The sequence below is a fragment of the Delphinapterus leucas genome, chromosome 5, assembly GCF_059928025.1.
Source record: "Delphinapterus leucas isolate spDelLeu-1000000601 "Yukka" chromosome 5, BTC_Dleu_Yukka2, whole genome shotgun sequence".
NCBI lineage: Eukaryota > Metazoa > Chordata > Mammalia > Artiodactyla > Monodontidae > Delphinapterus > Delphinapterus leucas.
This window is the reverse complement of record NC_143133.1, coordinates 128,895,737-128,909,383: the sequence shown is the minus strand read 5'-3', so window position 1 is coordinate 128,909,383 and position 13,647 is coordinate 128,895,737. Positions and strand designations below refer to the sequence as shown.

General features: G+C 38.7%; 1 protein-coding gene across 6 annotated transcripts in view; it reads right to left on the bottom strand.

Annotated features, from left to right (window-relative positions):
• The window catches only part of FAM13A (family with sequence similarity 13 member A), a 354,033-nt gene that overhangs the window by 294,606 nt on the left and 45,780 nt on the right, over positions 1 to 13,647 (bottom strand). For 3 of the 6 annotated variants that reach the window (XR_016393409.1, XM_089912478.1, XM_089912477.1), the window contains exons 1-2: positions 11,815 to 13,647; positions 4,199 to 4,408 (exon numbers count right to left, since the gene is read on the bottom strand). The exon at positions 11,815 to 13,647 is cut by the window's right edge. Coding sequence is in view for 5 of the 6 variants with exons in the window: in XM_089912478.1 (XP_089768604.1) it covers positions 4,199 to 4,408; positions 11,815 to 12,061 (457 nt within the window). In the remaining variant the exon portion in view is untranslated. The remainder of the gene's footprint in view (positions 1 to 4,198; positions 4,409 to 11,814) is intronic. The other 3 variants (XM_089912479.1, XM_022582319.3, XM_089912480.1) reach the window with 2 other exon arrangements.

Genomic DNA, 13,647 nt, shown 5'->3' with positions numbered 1-13,647 from the left:
AACTAGTGTAGTCTTTACTAGGGAAACTGTTTCCAAAAATTTTATTATATATTATTGTCTAACAGAAAAGAGATGAGAATATTATAACAGGCCAAGTGTAATATCTACTTAGTGAGTCTGCAAAGAGCCTTCAACCTCTGGCTTTGGAGTGACCAGTTGCAGTGGGTACCCTCTACTGTGAGAGTGCTGTGCGCAGGGTGAGCCAGCAGAAGCACAGGAGCCCTACTTGCATATTTTCTACCTGGACTGTCAAAGAGAGAAGTTTATTTTATAAAGGCTATACTGTCTGGCACCTAAGACATACTTTATTCCCTCTACTTAGCAGCTGGCCTAACTTGTAAGTACTTCATTAGTACTTCCCTTTATTGAACTTCTCAGATCTAACCTCAGAGGTTTTCAAGCAATGAGAGAATACTACCAATAAAGCAAAAATTAGTGTTTCTGCCCCATTCAGAATTTGTTATTTGTGCACAATCACACAACCCCCAAGGCTGACTAAATAAGCAGTCTTACTTCTATTAGAATGATACCCCTTGCTTTTTCTGATGCGTATCAACTTTTTTAGCCACCAAGAAAACATGTCACGAATGATAATTTACAAAGAAAACTTGAATTATAACACATTACTATAATGTAAAAATTACCAAAAAAAATAAAAAGAGTGCACTCTCATTATCAAATGAAAGCTATCCTAGGAAATGTGATACACTTTTAAAATTCACCAGTATTCACAAGTAGTAGTAGTACAGTAAGACAGTATTATGATTATAGTATTATAAGTTATAATAATATATAATTATCGTATTATAAATTATAAGATATAATTTTAAGAGTAGCAAAGATTCTTTGTAATACTAAATATTTTGTATTAGGCACACAATATTGTAAATCTTCAACTTGCTTTTGTAGCAATTACTTTAAAATGTAGCTTACTGATAAAAAAACTTAAAAGCACTGAAGAAAACCATAACAGACAAATAGTTCTGCAATTTTTGCTTTCATATTTTATTCCTGCTTTTCAATAGAATACAATATGGCCTCTCACTTCCTCATTCTTTAGCATACTACATGTGAATAGTTATACCACTGCTTTAAAGGAATGTGGCTTTAAGTAACATCCTTCTTAATCTGGTATCTAACACTCTTATAAATACATTTTCTCATTTTCACCCTAACTTGTCAAAAACAGGGAAAGAAATGGCTTTTCAAAGCTAAATCATTTTTCTTCCTATATTTAGGGGGGGGAGAACTCAATAATGATTATGTCTAAAATTAGTACCTTTAAAAATGAAGACTCTTCATTTAAAACCACTTTATAATACAATCAATGTTACACACCACATTAACAAATTGAATAAAAATCATATGATCATCTCAATAGATGCAGAAAAACCTTTTGACAAAATTCAACATCCATTTGTGATAAAAATTCTCCACAAAGCGGATACAGAGGAAATGAATCTCAACATAATGAAGACTGTATACAAAAAGCCCATAACTAACATCACACTCAGTGAAAAGCTGAAAGCATTTCCTCTAAGATCAGGAACAGGACAAAGATGCACACTTTTACAACTTTTATTCAGCACAGTATTGGAAGTCCTAGTCACAGCAATCAGTCAAGAAAAAGAAATAAAAAGAATCCAAATTGGAAAGGAAGAAGTAAAGCTGTCACTATTTGCAGATGACCTGATACTAAAAATCCTAAATATGCCACCAAAAACTACTAGAGTTCATCAACGAATTTGGTAAAGTTTCAGGACACAAAATTAATATACAGAAATCTGCTGCATTTCTGTACACTAACAACAATCAGAAAGAGAAGTTAACAACCCCATTTACCAATGCTTCAAAAATATATATATATCTAGGACTAAATCTAACTAAGGAGGTAAAAGACCTGTACTTGGAAAACTGTAAGACAATGATGAAAGAAATTGAAGATGACACAAACAGATGAAAAGATATACAGTGTTCATGGATTGGAAGAATTAACATTGTTAAAATGACTATACTACCCAAAGCAATCTAAAGATTCAAAGCAATCCCTATTAAAATACCAATGGGTGTTTTCACAGAACTAGAAGACTTCTAAATTGTATGGAAACACAAAATAACCTGAATAGCCAAAGCAATCTTGAGAAAGAAGAATAGAGTTGGAGGTATCACACTCCCTGATGTCAGACTATACTACAAAGCTAGAGTCATCAAAATAGTATGGTACTGGCACAAAAAGAGACATATAGATCAATGGAACAGAATAGAGAGCCCAGAAACAAACCCACATACTTATTATCAATTAATATGACAAAAGAGGCAAGGGGAAAGGACAGTATAATGGGGAAAGGACAGTTTCTCCAAGAAGTGGTGCTGGGAAAACTAGACAGCTATATGTAAAAGAATGAAATGAGACCATTTTCTCACACCATATAAAAAATAAACTCAAACTGATTAAAGACCTAAATGTAAGACCAAAACCATAAAACTCTTAGAAGAAAACACAGGCAAAACACGACCATAAATTGCAGCAGTATTGTTTTGATCTGTCTCCTAAAGCAAAGGAAACAAAAGCAAAAATAAACAACTGGGACCTAATTAAACTTAAAAGCTTCAGCACGGCAAAGAAAACCATTGACAAAATGAAAAGACAACCTATTAAATGGGACAAAATATTTGCAAAAGATATGACCAATAAGGGACTAATATCCAAAATATGTAAATAGTTCATATAATTCAACATCAAAAAAACAAACCAATTAAAAAATGGCCCAAAGACCTGAATAGACATTTTTCCAAAGACATACACATGGCCAAACAGGCATATGAAAAGATACTCAACATCGCTAATCATTAGAGAAGTGCAAATCAAAACCACAACAAGCTATCACCTCATACCTGTCAGAATGGCCATTATCAAAAAGAACACAAATAACATAGGTTGGTGAGGATGTGGAGAAAAGGGAACCCTTGTACAATATTGGAGGAATGTAAATGAGGGCAGCCACTATGGAAAACAGTATGGAGGGTTCCCAAAAAAGTAAAAATAGAACTACCATATGATCCAGCAATTCCACTCCTGGGTATATATCCAAAGAAAATGAAAACACTAATTTGAAAAGATATATGCACCCCAATGTTCATAGTGGCATTATTTACAATAGCCAAAATATGGAAGCAAACTAAGTGTCCACCAATAGATGAATGGATTAGAAGATGTGGTATATATATTTAATATATACACATATACAATGGAATAGTACTCAGCCATAAAATAAGAATGAAATTTTGCCTTGACAGCAACATGGATGGACCTAGAGGGTATTATGCTTAGTGAAATAAGTCAGACAGAGAAAGACAAACACTGTCTTATCACTTAGATGTGAAATCTAAAATAATAAAACAAATGAATACACATAACAAAACAGAAACGGACTCACAGATATAGAGAACATACTAGCGGTTACCAGTAAGGAAAAGGAAGAGGGAAGGGGCAAGACAGGTTGGGGTAGAGGATTAAGAGGTACAAACTACTATTTATCAAATAAATAAGCTACAAGGATATATTGTACAGCACAGGGAATATAGCCAATATTTTATGATAACTTTAAATGGAGTATAACATATAAACATTTTGAATCACTATGTTGTACACCTGAAACTAATATAATATTGCAAATGAACTAGACTGCAGTGAAAGAAAGATGCTTAAGAACATTTAAAAAATCCATTTTAACCTCAGTTATGTAAAACAACTACTGTTTTAGGACTCAGTCTTGCTTATAAGAAAAGGAAAGCCCGCCAGTGACTTTTCGGTCTCAAAGGTCACTAACCAAACACAATTTAATTAATTAATATTTCCTACATAGAATTTAATGCCTTAGTCTTAGTATCAATACTTCCATGGCAGTCACTAACTAGTCAGAAAAGAATTTCTTTGGTCCCAAAGCATCAGGGCTTTTCAATGCCAATAGTCTTAGAAATTACATTTAATATAATGGTATTTCGTCATCAGTTGAGCATTATTTTAGGGTAGAAGATGAAGATCTAGAGTGAAATAGCAAGATGATGGTTATGGAGAGACCACAAATATTTAAAATCCTATTTTAACATTTAGAATTTAAATATTTAATATTTAAAACCTTAGTGTTAGCTGAAAAATAAAATTGCTTTAATTCCTAGAAGGATTCAGTGTACTGACCCTGAAAGAGCTGAATGAACCGAGGCTGCAGTGCCGAGGTGATCACGCCCTCCGGCAGCTCCCTCAGGAAGAGCTTTAACAGGCTGGCCGCCGCGCAGACGTCGCCGTCCCTCCCCAGCTCCACAGGCACCCCACTCTCAAACTTCCATCGAAGCTGTTCCACCACCCTGACGTTGCCATTCACCCGAAAAAGGCCTTCCTGGGTGAGTCCTGGAACAGCAAAGTACATGCACAGAAAATAACAGAGGTCTCTCACAAACAGGTACAAACTCTAAAGAACAGCGACGTAAATAAATCTCAGTATAGAATTTTCTGAATAATTATCAAGCACTGGAAGATTTTCACGTCCTATAAAAATGTTTTCTTAGAATAATACATCTTCCCATCTATTACGTACCAACTACAAAGATCGTAAGTGGTTATAAAAGCTGACGTCTAAAACTAAGGTTAGGACACATACAAACACAGAACACGTACTTCTCTATAAAGAAATTTCATTCATATAATTTTCTACAGTGTATAACAGAAACTTACCCTGGGCTCCGAAAGCAGCTTAGCATTTTGAGAACAACTATTTAAGAAAAAACTAACATGTACGCAAAACATTTTAACTATATGTGATTACCTTTGTAATAATTTGATAAAGAACTATTACTTCTTTAGTAATTAATAAATTCAAATTATAAGACTCAAGAGACTGTAAAGTAGCGGCAGACGAGATCCTTGCCTTTAGCCAATTGACTTGTGATTATTAGTGCTGGCTGGGGTCGGCAGAGAAGGCTTCACGGAGGAGCCATGGCTCCGCTGCATAATCTTTGGCTAAAGCACAGGCATGACTGGGGGACTGAGGCTGACGTACCGCGAAGCTAATGAAATTTAAGCTTCAGGGCCTCTCATTTATTGGGGCCCTTTCCAATGCTCTGTCCCTAATTCTATACTCTTAATTTTGTGTTCTTTTTCTTAAAGAGGGCCCCAGAAGGACTAACCATCAGACCCACAAAAACTTGATCTACCCCTGACAAAGAGAAACAAATGTATGAACTGAGAAGCAGAGAGAGGAGAGTGTAAAGAAAGGCAGGCAGATGAAAATATGGGGTGTTTAGGTCAAAGAGTGATAGGGTACTAAAATGGAAGAAATGCTAAGTAGAGGGTCATGAATGTCAAGGGAAAGAGTGACGACTTTATCATTATTTATCACTGGGGCATTAAATGTGTGTGAGTTGGGGGCGGGCAGGGCAGAGACACAACATAATCGTGGTTTAAGGAAGAACTAGTTAGCAAAGAAGCAGAGAATGGAGAAGGCAGAGAGCTTGCCTTAGGGGGACTACAGTCACCTGTAAGACAGATTATGGTGGGAAGGAAGTTGAAAAGGAGAGAATGAAGATGATTTGGTAACTTAGTACAAAAAGAAAATAGGGAAGACGAAGGGTTGAAACATAACTTTAAGGTTTGAAAACTAGAAATCCAGGAGAAAGCATGGTAAAGGATAAGGTGAACTGAGGGGGGAGGGTGGCAGCTGCTTTAAGGTAGAGCATAATGATTTCCAGCTCAGTGTGCTGGATTCAAAGAGACAGAGCACCACGAAAGCAGTGAGTCAGGCCACGGAGGGATGTTCAAGGTTTAAGACACATTCTAAGAAAAGAGTGACCTGGGCTTCCCTGGTGGCGCAGTGGGTGAGAGTCCGCCTGCCGATGCAAGGGACGCAGGTTCGTGCCCCGGTCTGGGAAGATCCCACATGCTGCGGAGAGGCTGGGCCCGTGAGCCACGGCCGCTGGCCGCTGAGCCTGCGCGTACGGAGCCTGTGCTCCGCAGTGAGAGAGGCCACAACAGTAAGAGGCCTGCGTATCGCAAAAAAAAACCCCAAAAAACAAACAAAAAAAAACTCACATGAATTTTAGCTCCAATTTTGACAAAAATCTGTGAAACCAGAGATGCTATTAAAAATATTTAACAACCAGTATGGCCACAGCACCATGTAATCAGAGAAGACACCGGTCAGTTTGTGCGCTAGGCAGCTTCTCGACTGGCCCCAACGATACCCACCTCTTGGTAACCATATCGTGTATAATCCTCTCCCCGCTTGAGTGCGGTCTGGACCTAGTGACTTGCTTCTAACCAAGAGAACATGATTAGGTTCCAAGCTCACTTCTGAGATCGGGTTATAAAAGACTGTGATGCCTACTTCGTTTCCTTGTGTGCTCTCTCTCTCTCTCTCTGGCTCTTCTTGCTTTGCTCACTGTGATGAATCAGCTACTATTTTGTGAGCTCCCTTATAAAAAGGTCCACGTGGCAAGGAACTGAGGGCAGTTTCTGGACAACAGCCAATGAGTAACCGAGACCCTCAGGTCAACAGCCCGCAAGGATCTGAATCCTGCCAACAAGCACATGAATGAGCTTGGAAGTGAACCTTTCCCCAGTCACGTCCTGGCATGACTGCAGCCTTAAAGAGTCCCTAAAGACAAAAGACATGACTAAGCTGTGCTCAGATTTCTGAACCACAGAAACTATGAGACAATAAACACTGCTTTAATCTACTATGTTTTGGGGTCATCCGTTTTGTAGCAAGAGATAACTATGCCATTCCCTCTAATACTGCAGAATATCGGTTACTATCAAGAGACTTCACCTCAGTCATTTTTAAAGCTCTCAAGTTCTGTTTCCTCTACTCTACAAAGCTTCATCTGTAACTTCAGAGACATATACCGGCATCAAGCAGACAGCACCCAATAAAAGAGAATCCCATTCCTGGTCAAGGCCCAGATCCTGAAGATACAGAATTTTACGACATAGTCCTGTATCTTACCCAGCTCCAGAGCCTGTTTTTGGACCAGCAGATGCCCCTGGATCTGATTTCACAGTGTTTTTCTAGCTTTGACCTGAGGTTCCCTCTTCCAACAAGGTTTTTTGACCTTTTCCTCAAATAAATATACTTCCAGTTATTCGAAAAGAGCTACCCATCTCCAAGAACTGGCTTTGGTCTTGAAGTTCCTGATCCCCCCAGACCTTACTAGAGGAAAGAGAAGCTATAAATGGAAGTCATTAAAGTCAGTGCTTCTCGACCATTTTTTCTGCCCTCGTGGCCATTTATTTGCACAACTCTCTTCCCTCAGGAACATCTCTCACCCAAAGAACTCTTAGGGGCTTCCCTGGTGGCGCAGTGGTGGAGTCCGCCTGCCGATGCAGGGGACACGGGTTCGTGCCCCGGTCCGGGAGGATCCCACATGCCGCGGAGCGGCTGGGCCCGTGAGCCATGGCCACTGAGCCTGCGCGTCCGGAGCCTGTGCTCTGCAACGGGAGAGGCCACAACAGTGGGAGGCCCGCGTACCGCAAGAAACAAACAAACAAAAAAAAAGAACTCTCAGGATACTTAGTGATTTTTCAATCCGGAGAAGTTTACTTCTGGACATGGCTATATTACACTCTGGCAAAAAGAATCCACACAGCTTTAAAAGTCCCTTGTGAACTTATAATATATACAATACCCATGTGAGGTTTACCAGATTATATAATCTCTAATCTTTCCTACTCTAAATTCTTAGGAAATGATTATAACAGAAACGTTAGAGGGAGGAGATGTTTAGAAAGCTTTATGGAGTTACTGCCATACATTTAAGATTCTGTCATATTTGATTTCATGAGATATGGGTTAATCATCACGAAACAGCAACTTATAAATGGTTTAGTAATACCAAAAATAATATATAACACTGACAACGACTTTCTCGTACAACTGAAGTGTTTATTTCAAAGTCTGATGAGCACATCTATGAATGTATGAATACATCAACAGAAATGAAATATGCCAGAGGTCAGAATTTGTCTTATTTGGCACACTGGCCCTGACAGTCATGCGACAATATGTAAGCATATTCTGACATCTAGCGGTAAGTGGAGAAACCTACACTATTTAAATATCCCACAGCATCTTAATGGTAAAGTAGAAGGAATCCAGTAACACTGTCATCAAGATTAGTTATTTTAAAATAGTACAAAGATGATACGCCTCAGGCTTCCCTGGTGGCGCAGTGGTTGAGAGTCTGCCTGCCGATGAAGGGGACGTGGGTTCGTGCCCCGGTCCGGGAGGATCCCACATGCCACGGAGCGGCTGGGCCCGTGAGCCATGGCCGCTGAGCCTGCGCGTCCGGAGCCTGTGCTCTGCAACGGGAGAGGCCACAACAGTGAGAGGCCCGCGTACCGCAAGAAACAAAAAAAAAAAAAAAAAAAGATGATATGCCTCGTAACTTATAAGATTTTCCCTTGAATGTTGAAAATGTGTATTCTTTTCTTTTTTTTTCTTTAAAGAAAAAAGGCCAAAGTCTATTGAACAGGCCTTAATATAGGCCTTTATAAATGCTTTCTGTCCTAAAATTCCTTTATAATAATAAAAGGTTTCCCTCATGTCGAGTTGTTATATACCTACATTTACATTAAACAATAAAGTACGACCACAATATCTACCTATGGTTAATTATACACCCAATCACCTCATATCCCATACCTGACAGAGTGCCTACTGTATCACAGGTCCACAACAAATATCTGACTTAAACAGTTAAATAAAACTAATTGAAGTATCTTGCTCTCAAACTTACACAGGCTCTTTGGTTTATTAACATGGTATCAATAGTTTCAAATACAGAAAGGGGCTTCTGGTTGTCCATGGAGTAATTAACTATATAGCCTTTCAAAATACAGGGCAGGTGCCCTACCCTAGTTTGCCCCATCAAGATTCTGATTCAGGGGCTTCCCTGGTGGCGAAGTGGTTAAGAATCCGCCTGCCAGTGCAGCGGACACGGGTTCGAGCCCTGGTCCGGGAAGATTCCCACATGCCGTGGAGGAACTAAGCCCGTGCGCCACAACTACTGAGCCTGTGCTCTAGAGCCCACGAGCCACAACTACTGAGCCCATGCGCTACAATACAACTACGGAGCCCACATGCCTAGAGCCCGTGCTCCGCGACAAGAGAAGCCACCGCAGTGAGAAGCCCGCGCACCGCAACGAAGAGTAGCCCCTGCTCGCCGCAACTAGAGAAAGCCCACACACAACAACAAAGACCCAACGCAGCCAAAAATAAATAAATAAATAAATTTTCCAAAAAGGTCCTGATTCAGTAGATCTGAGGTACTGCCAATTGCATGGGTATTCTGAAAAGATTCCGCTAGTGACCATTTCACATCCCTGGTTAAGAATGACTGACTGAGCCCACTAAGACATTTAGTTTTGCATAACCTGAACACACCCTATTAAAGTACACCTAAGGGTATGCCAAGGAGAGGCAGAAGAAAAGCAATCTCTAATTCAAATTTCTTCCAGATTTTCATACATTGATGGTGTGACTATAAAAAACTGGTTTATTTTAACTTCTGGGGTTGATTGTAAATGCACATTATCTTTTGACCCAGCAGTGCACTTCGAAAGGTTAGTCTACGGACACATCACAGTGCTTGATACATGTTAAAGGCCAGTCACTGAATCATTGTTTGTAGACGTCAAAAGACTGGAAACAATTCAATGCTGATCAGGATGTAACTGGTTAAAGCAGTGACACATACAAACATAAAGTGGAATAGCGTGCAGGGGAAGAAAAGAATTAAATGAGGAAAGCTCTTTATGTAAAATGGAACAGTCTCCAATACTGTAGAGTGATTTTTTCTGGCCGTGCTGTGCAGCATGTGGGATCTTAGTTACCCGACCAGGGATCGAACTCATGCCCCCTGAAGTAGAATTGCAGAGTCATAACCCCTGGACCGCCAGGGAAGTCCCGAGTGTTTTTTTTGTTTTTTTTTTTTTTTTAAGAGGATTCATAAACGGTGTACACTGTGTGCTATGTTAAAAGAGGGAAAAAATACACATATCTGCTTATATATTCAAATATCTTTGTAAGAACATAGCAAAAAATAGTATAGTAATATTGTTTCTGGGAGGGGAAATGAATGGTCAGGGGACAGGGTTTGGAGGGAGAGACTTTTCACTATATACCCTTCTGAACTTTGAACCACATAAACATATTAATATGCAATACTTTTAAAAAGGTTAAAAGTGAAAATGATTTTACATAAGAGCAACCTCAAAAGGCTATTATTCACTCATTGTTGCATAAAAGGTCAGAATACTAATGATGCCAAAACCAAAATATGGTGGTTGGGTGGTCACACTTTGGCACCCAAATGAGTAATACTGAACAACCCTATTTAAGATATTAAATGCATTACCTAGAGATCCGTTTGTAGCTAAGTCAGTAGGATACAGTTTTACTCAATACTGAGTGTGTAAATGAGTCCTGTCAAAGCTCTATCTCAGCAACATCTGGCTTCAGGATCTTCTAGGCCAAGGGCCCATCTTCCTGCCAGGCTGCATATAACACCTTTGTATTTAACCTGTTTAAAGTATTTGAACAAACTCAGAGCTGTTCGCTAAGAATCTCACCCTCCTGCAGCTATCTTCCTCCAAAAACAAGGAGACAACGCCTACGGGTTAAGAATGCAAACCCGGCTCTTCAGTTTTCAGAACAAAATACCATTTTGTCATCTATATACCAAGTAACCTGAAAAAACAGCTGTTTTTCAACTAACACAAAACACCTGACAACCTTCTGAGGTCTGAACTGTCTTGCCATATGGTCCCTGTCACAAGCAGACACATGTTCCTACAGAAGAAAGGCGGTGCCATGCCTCTCAGGCATTTCCCATGCAGCCACCTTCTCAGCAGGAAGAACGGACTCGGAATCACGGCAAGATTGAGGGGCGGAAGCAAACTGTGCAAAGTACAGAACTTCTTCCAGGTCTCAAGTTTTACGTTTAAAAATGCCCGCAAATGTTACATTCTACTCTGCAGTGAGTCTTGTTTTAGTATAGAAATGGTGTTTCAGCATAGAAAATGAAAATTCCAAGCTCTTCCCCTTGAATACCTTCTTCACAAATCTCTTAAAGTTTACTGATATTTATTGTATAGTTTGGAGTTCTCCCACGATACTGCCCTAGTTGGATAAGCCTCATTGTCTCAAATTATCCAGGTTTCTAAGTTCCATTTTAAATAAAATAATTTAAAAAGCTATAAAACATAGTAGTTCTCAGCAACTAAGAGAGATATAATTCATCTTTTTATCGTGCAATGTACTGTGGCACTCTGCAATTATGTGACACAATTGATTGTATCATTCCAAAAGTTAATGTCCCCCCCAACACCATACTAGGTTATATATCATACTTTTTTTTTTTTGGTACTCTCACTGAGTTTTGAAGGCAATTGAGGCATTCAGTAAGCTCATGACTGACCTCAAGCTGAAAGAGATACTCAAAAAGTATTCTGTTACATTAAAAATTATTGACTCTCAGTGGGAATTTAATGCATCAAGAGAAACGCACTGTTAATATTAAAACAGTGTATTTTAGCACTTAAAGCTAGGAATCATTCCAAACTAGAAACCTCAATAATTAAAGTGATTTCTCGATGGTAAGTTGAATTAAATATTTTCAAAAGAGTGTTGAGCAGCCATAATGCCCCTGACATCCTTTTATAAGGGCAAAGTGTATTACGCCATAATTCAATATTCTAATTAAGGTGTTTTAGGGACTAATTCACACAAAGCAACAGAATCACAACTCAACTGGACTTACCATGCACGGTCAAGTACTCCACTATGCGCCCCACGATAGCTGGAACGCCGTTCTCAGTCAGCCCCTGCTGGTGGAGGTCCTGGAGACTGACTCCAAATAACTTGGTGTAGGTGGAATTCCTCTGCTCGTTTAGTGGCACTGTCACAACCTTTTTCATGTCTTCTTTCAGCCGAACTGCTGCGTTACTTTGCTTGAAATAGCGGAAGAAAAAAGAGCAGTCAGTCACGTTTACCACAGGAGGCTGCATGGTCACTACAGAATCACCTGAATCAAAGGGTACGCGTTTGGAGGCTCATAGAGTAGTGGTCTTCACTTATTTTTACTTCAGCTCAAACCCAAATCCCTAACATCCCTCACGTGCTGCTCAGTGTGTTAGGAATGGTGCACACTGATACAACGGTTAAAAGGAGTGAAAAATAACGAGGAACATAAAGCCACAACTTCAGCGTAGCTAAGAGAGGGAACAATACACGGCAGCGTCTAAGATATATTACTACAGTAACCAGGGTGTGACTCACAAGTGCCTCGTTAACAGGAAAATAAGACACTTATCAGCACGCCCGAAACCCCATGCAGATCCTGAAATAGTAAGATGTTACTGAGGACGAAAATTTATCTCAATGTCATCTTAAGGGAGCTTTAATTTGAAGGATTAGAAAAAAAATATGTATGTGTAGAATGAACATTTCTTTCTCTGATTTGATTATATCTGAATATCTCAGGAATATTTTGGCACATAAAAATCAACTCAATTTTCTTTGAAGTTCAAAATGCTATCATCTCCGAAAGAGCAATGTTTCAGGTAATCACAATTTTTAAAATTTCTATAAGACTGTCCATATTATAAACAAGAAATGCAATTTACAGTCAGTCAATTCAAGTTATCACCACACTGAAAACTTCATACAAAATTGTTTCTTCCTTTTAATAGAAAATTTTTCCCCAAGGAAGTATTTTAAAAGATAAATTTTAATATGGTTTAATAAAACTAAATGAGGGATTTTTTATTTTTAAAAACAGCATGTGTCCTACATAAATGTATGTATCTGTAACTTTAAACACTGAAAAGATGGCAAAAAGCAAAAATTTTATTTGAGGACAGAGGAAGCAGATTAGGGGAAACACACCCTTTTTGAGAATGAATGCAGCAACTAACCTAAGTGTCAATATTATAAGTGTAGGCTCACGTAGCTGTTACAATCTAAAAGAAGAAACATTATCTCCATTTTAGAGATGAGGAAAGAAAGATCAAAGAGTTAAGAAGTAATTTGGTAAAAGTCATGGAACTGGTAAGAGTTTCATCATACTCTAAGTCCACGCTCCTTTCCTTAAATTTATATTAATGTTAAAGTGCAGTTTGTGTATAACACAAACTGTGATAAATTCTACATGTGACACATGACAATGACACGAAGATAATTCTACAGTTGTGATTTTTATAGGTTCCCTGTAGTTTCAATTTGATTTTGAATCTTACAATCTGTAGAATCAGGCCAACTTTCATGGACATCTCTGCATCTTTTAATAGGTCATATTTGAAAGCCAGATTTCCCTAGTGACAATTCAGCAAATGTATAAAGTTATAGAATAGATTTAGTTATCTATTAATATTATAAATAAGGTATAGTGTTAGCTACTGCAGAGTAGTCTGGGCAAGAACTATCATCTCTGTTACCAAGGAAGTTACTTAACTAAGTCAAATCTGTAACCACTACTATTTTCGTGTGTGTAAGTTTAAAAACCTATCAATACCTTTCAAAAGAACTCATGGGAAATTTCAGTCAACCAGGTCTATCTGGTGAGTAGGCAGCCAAAAAGCAAGCTTTAATAATG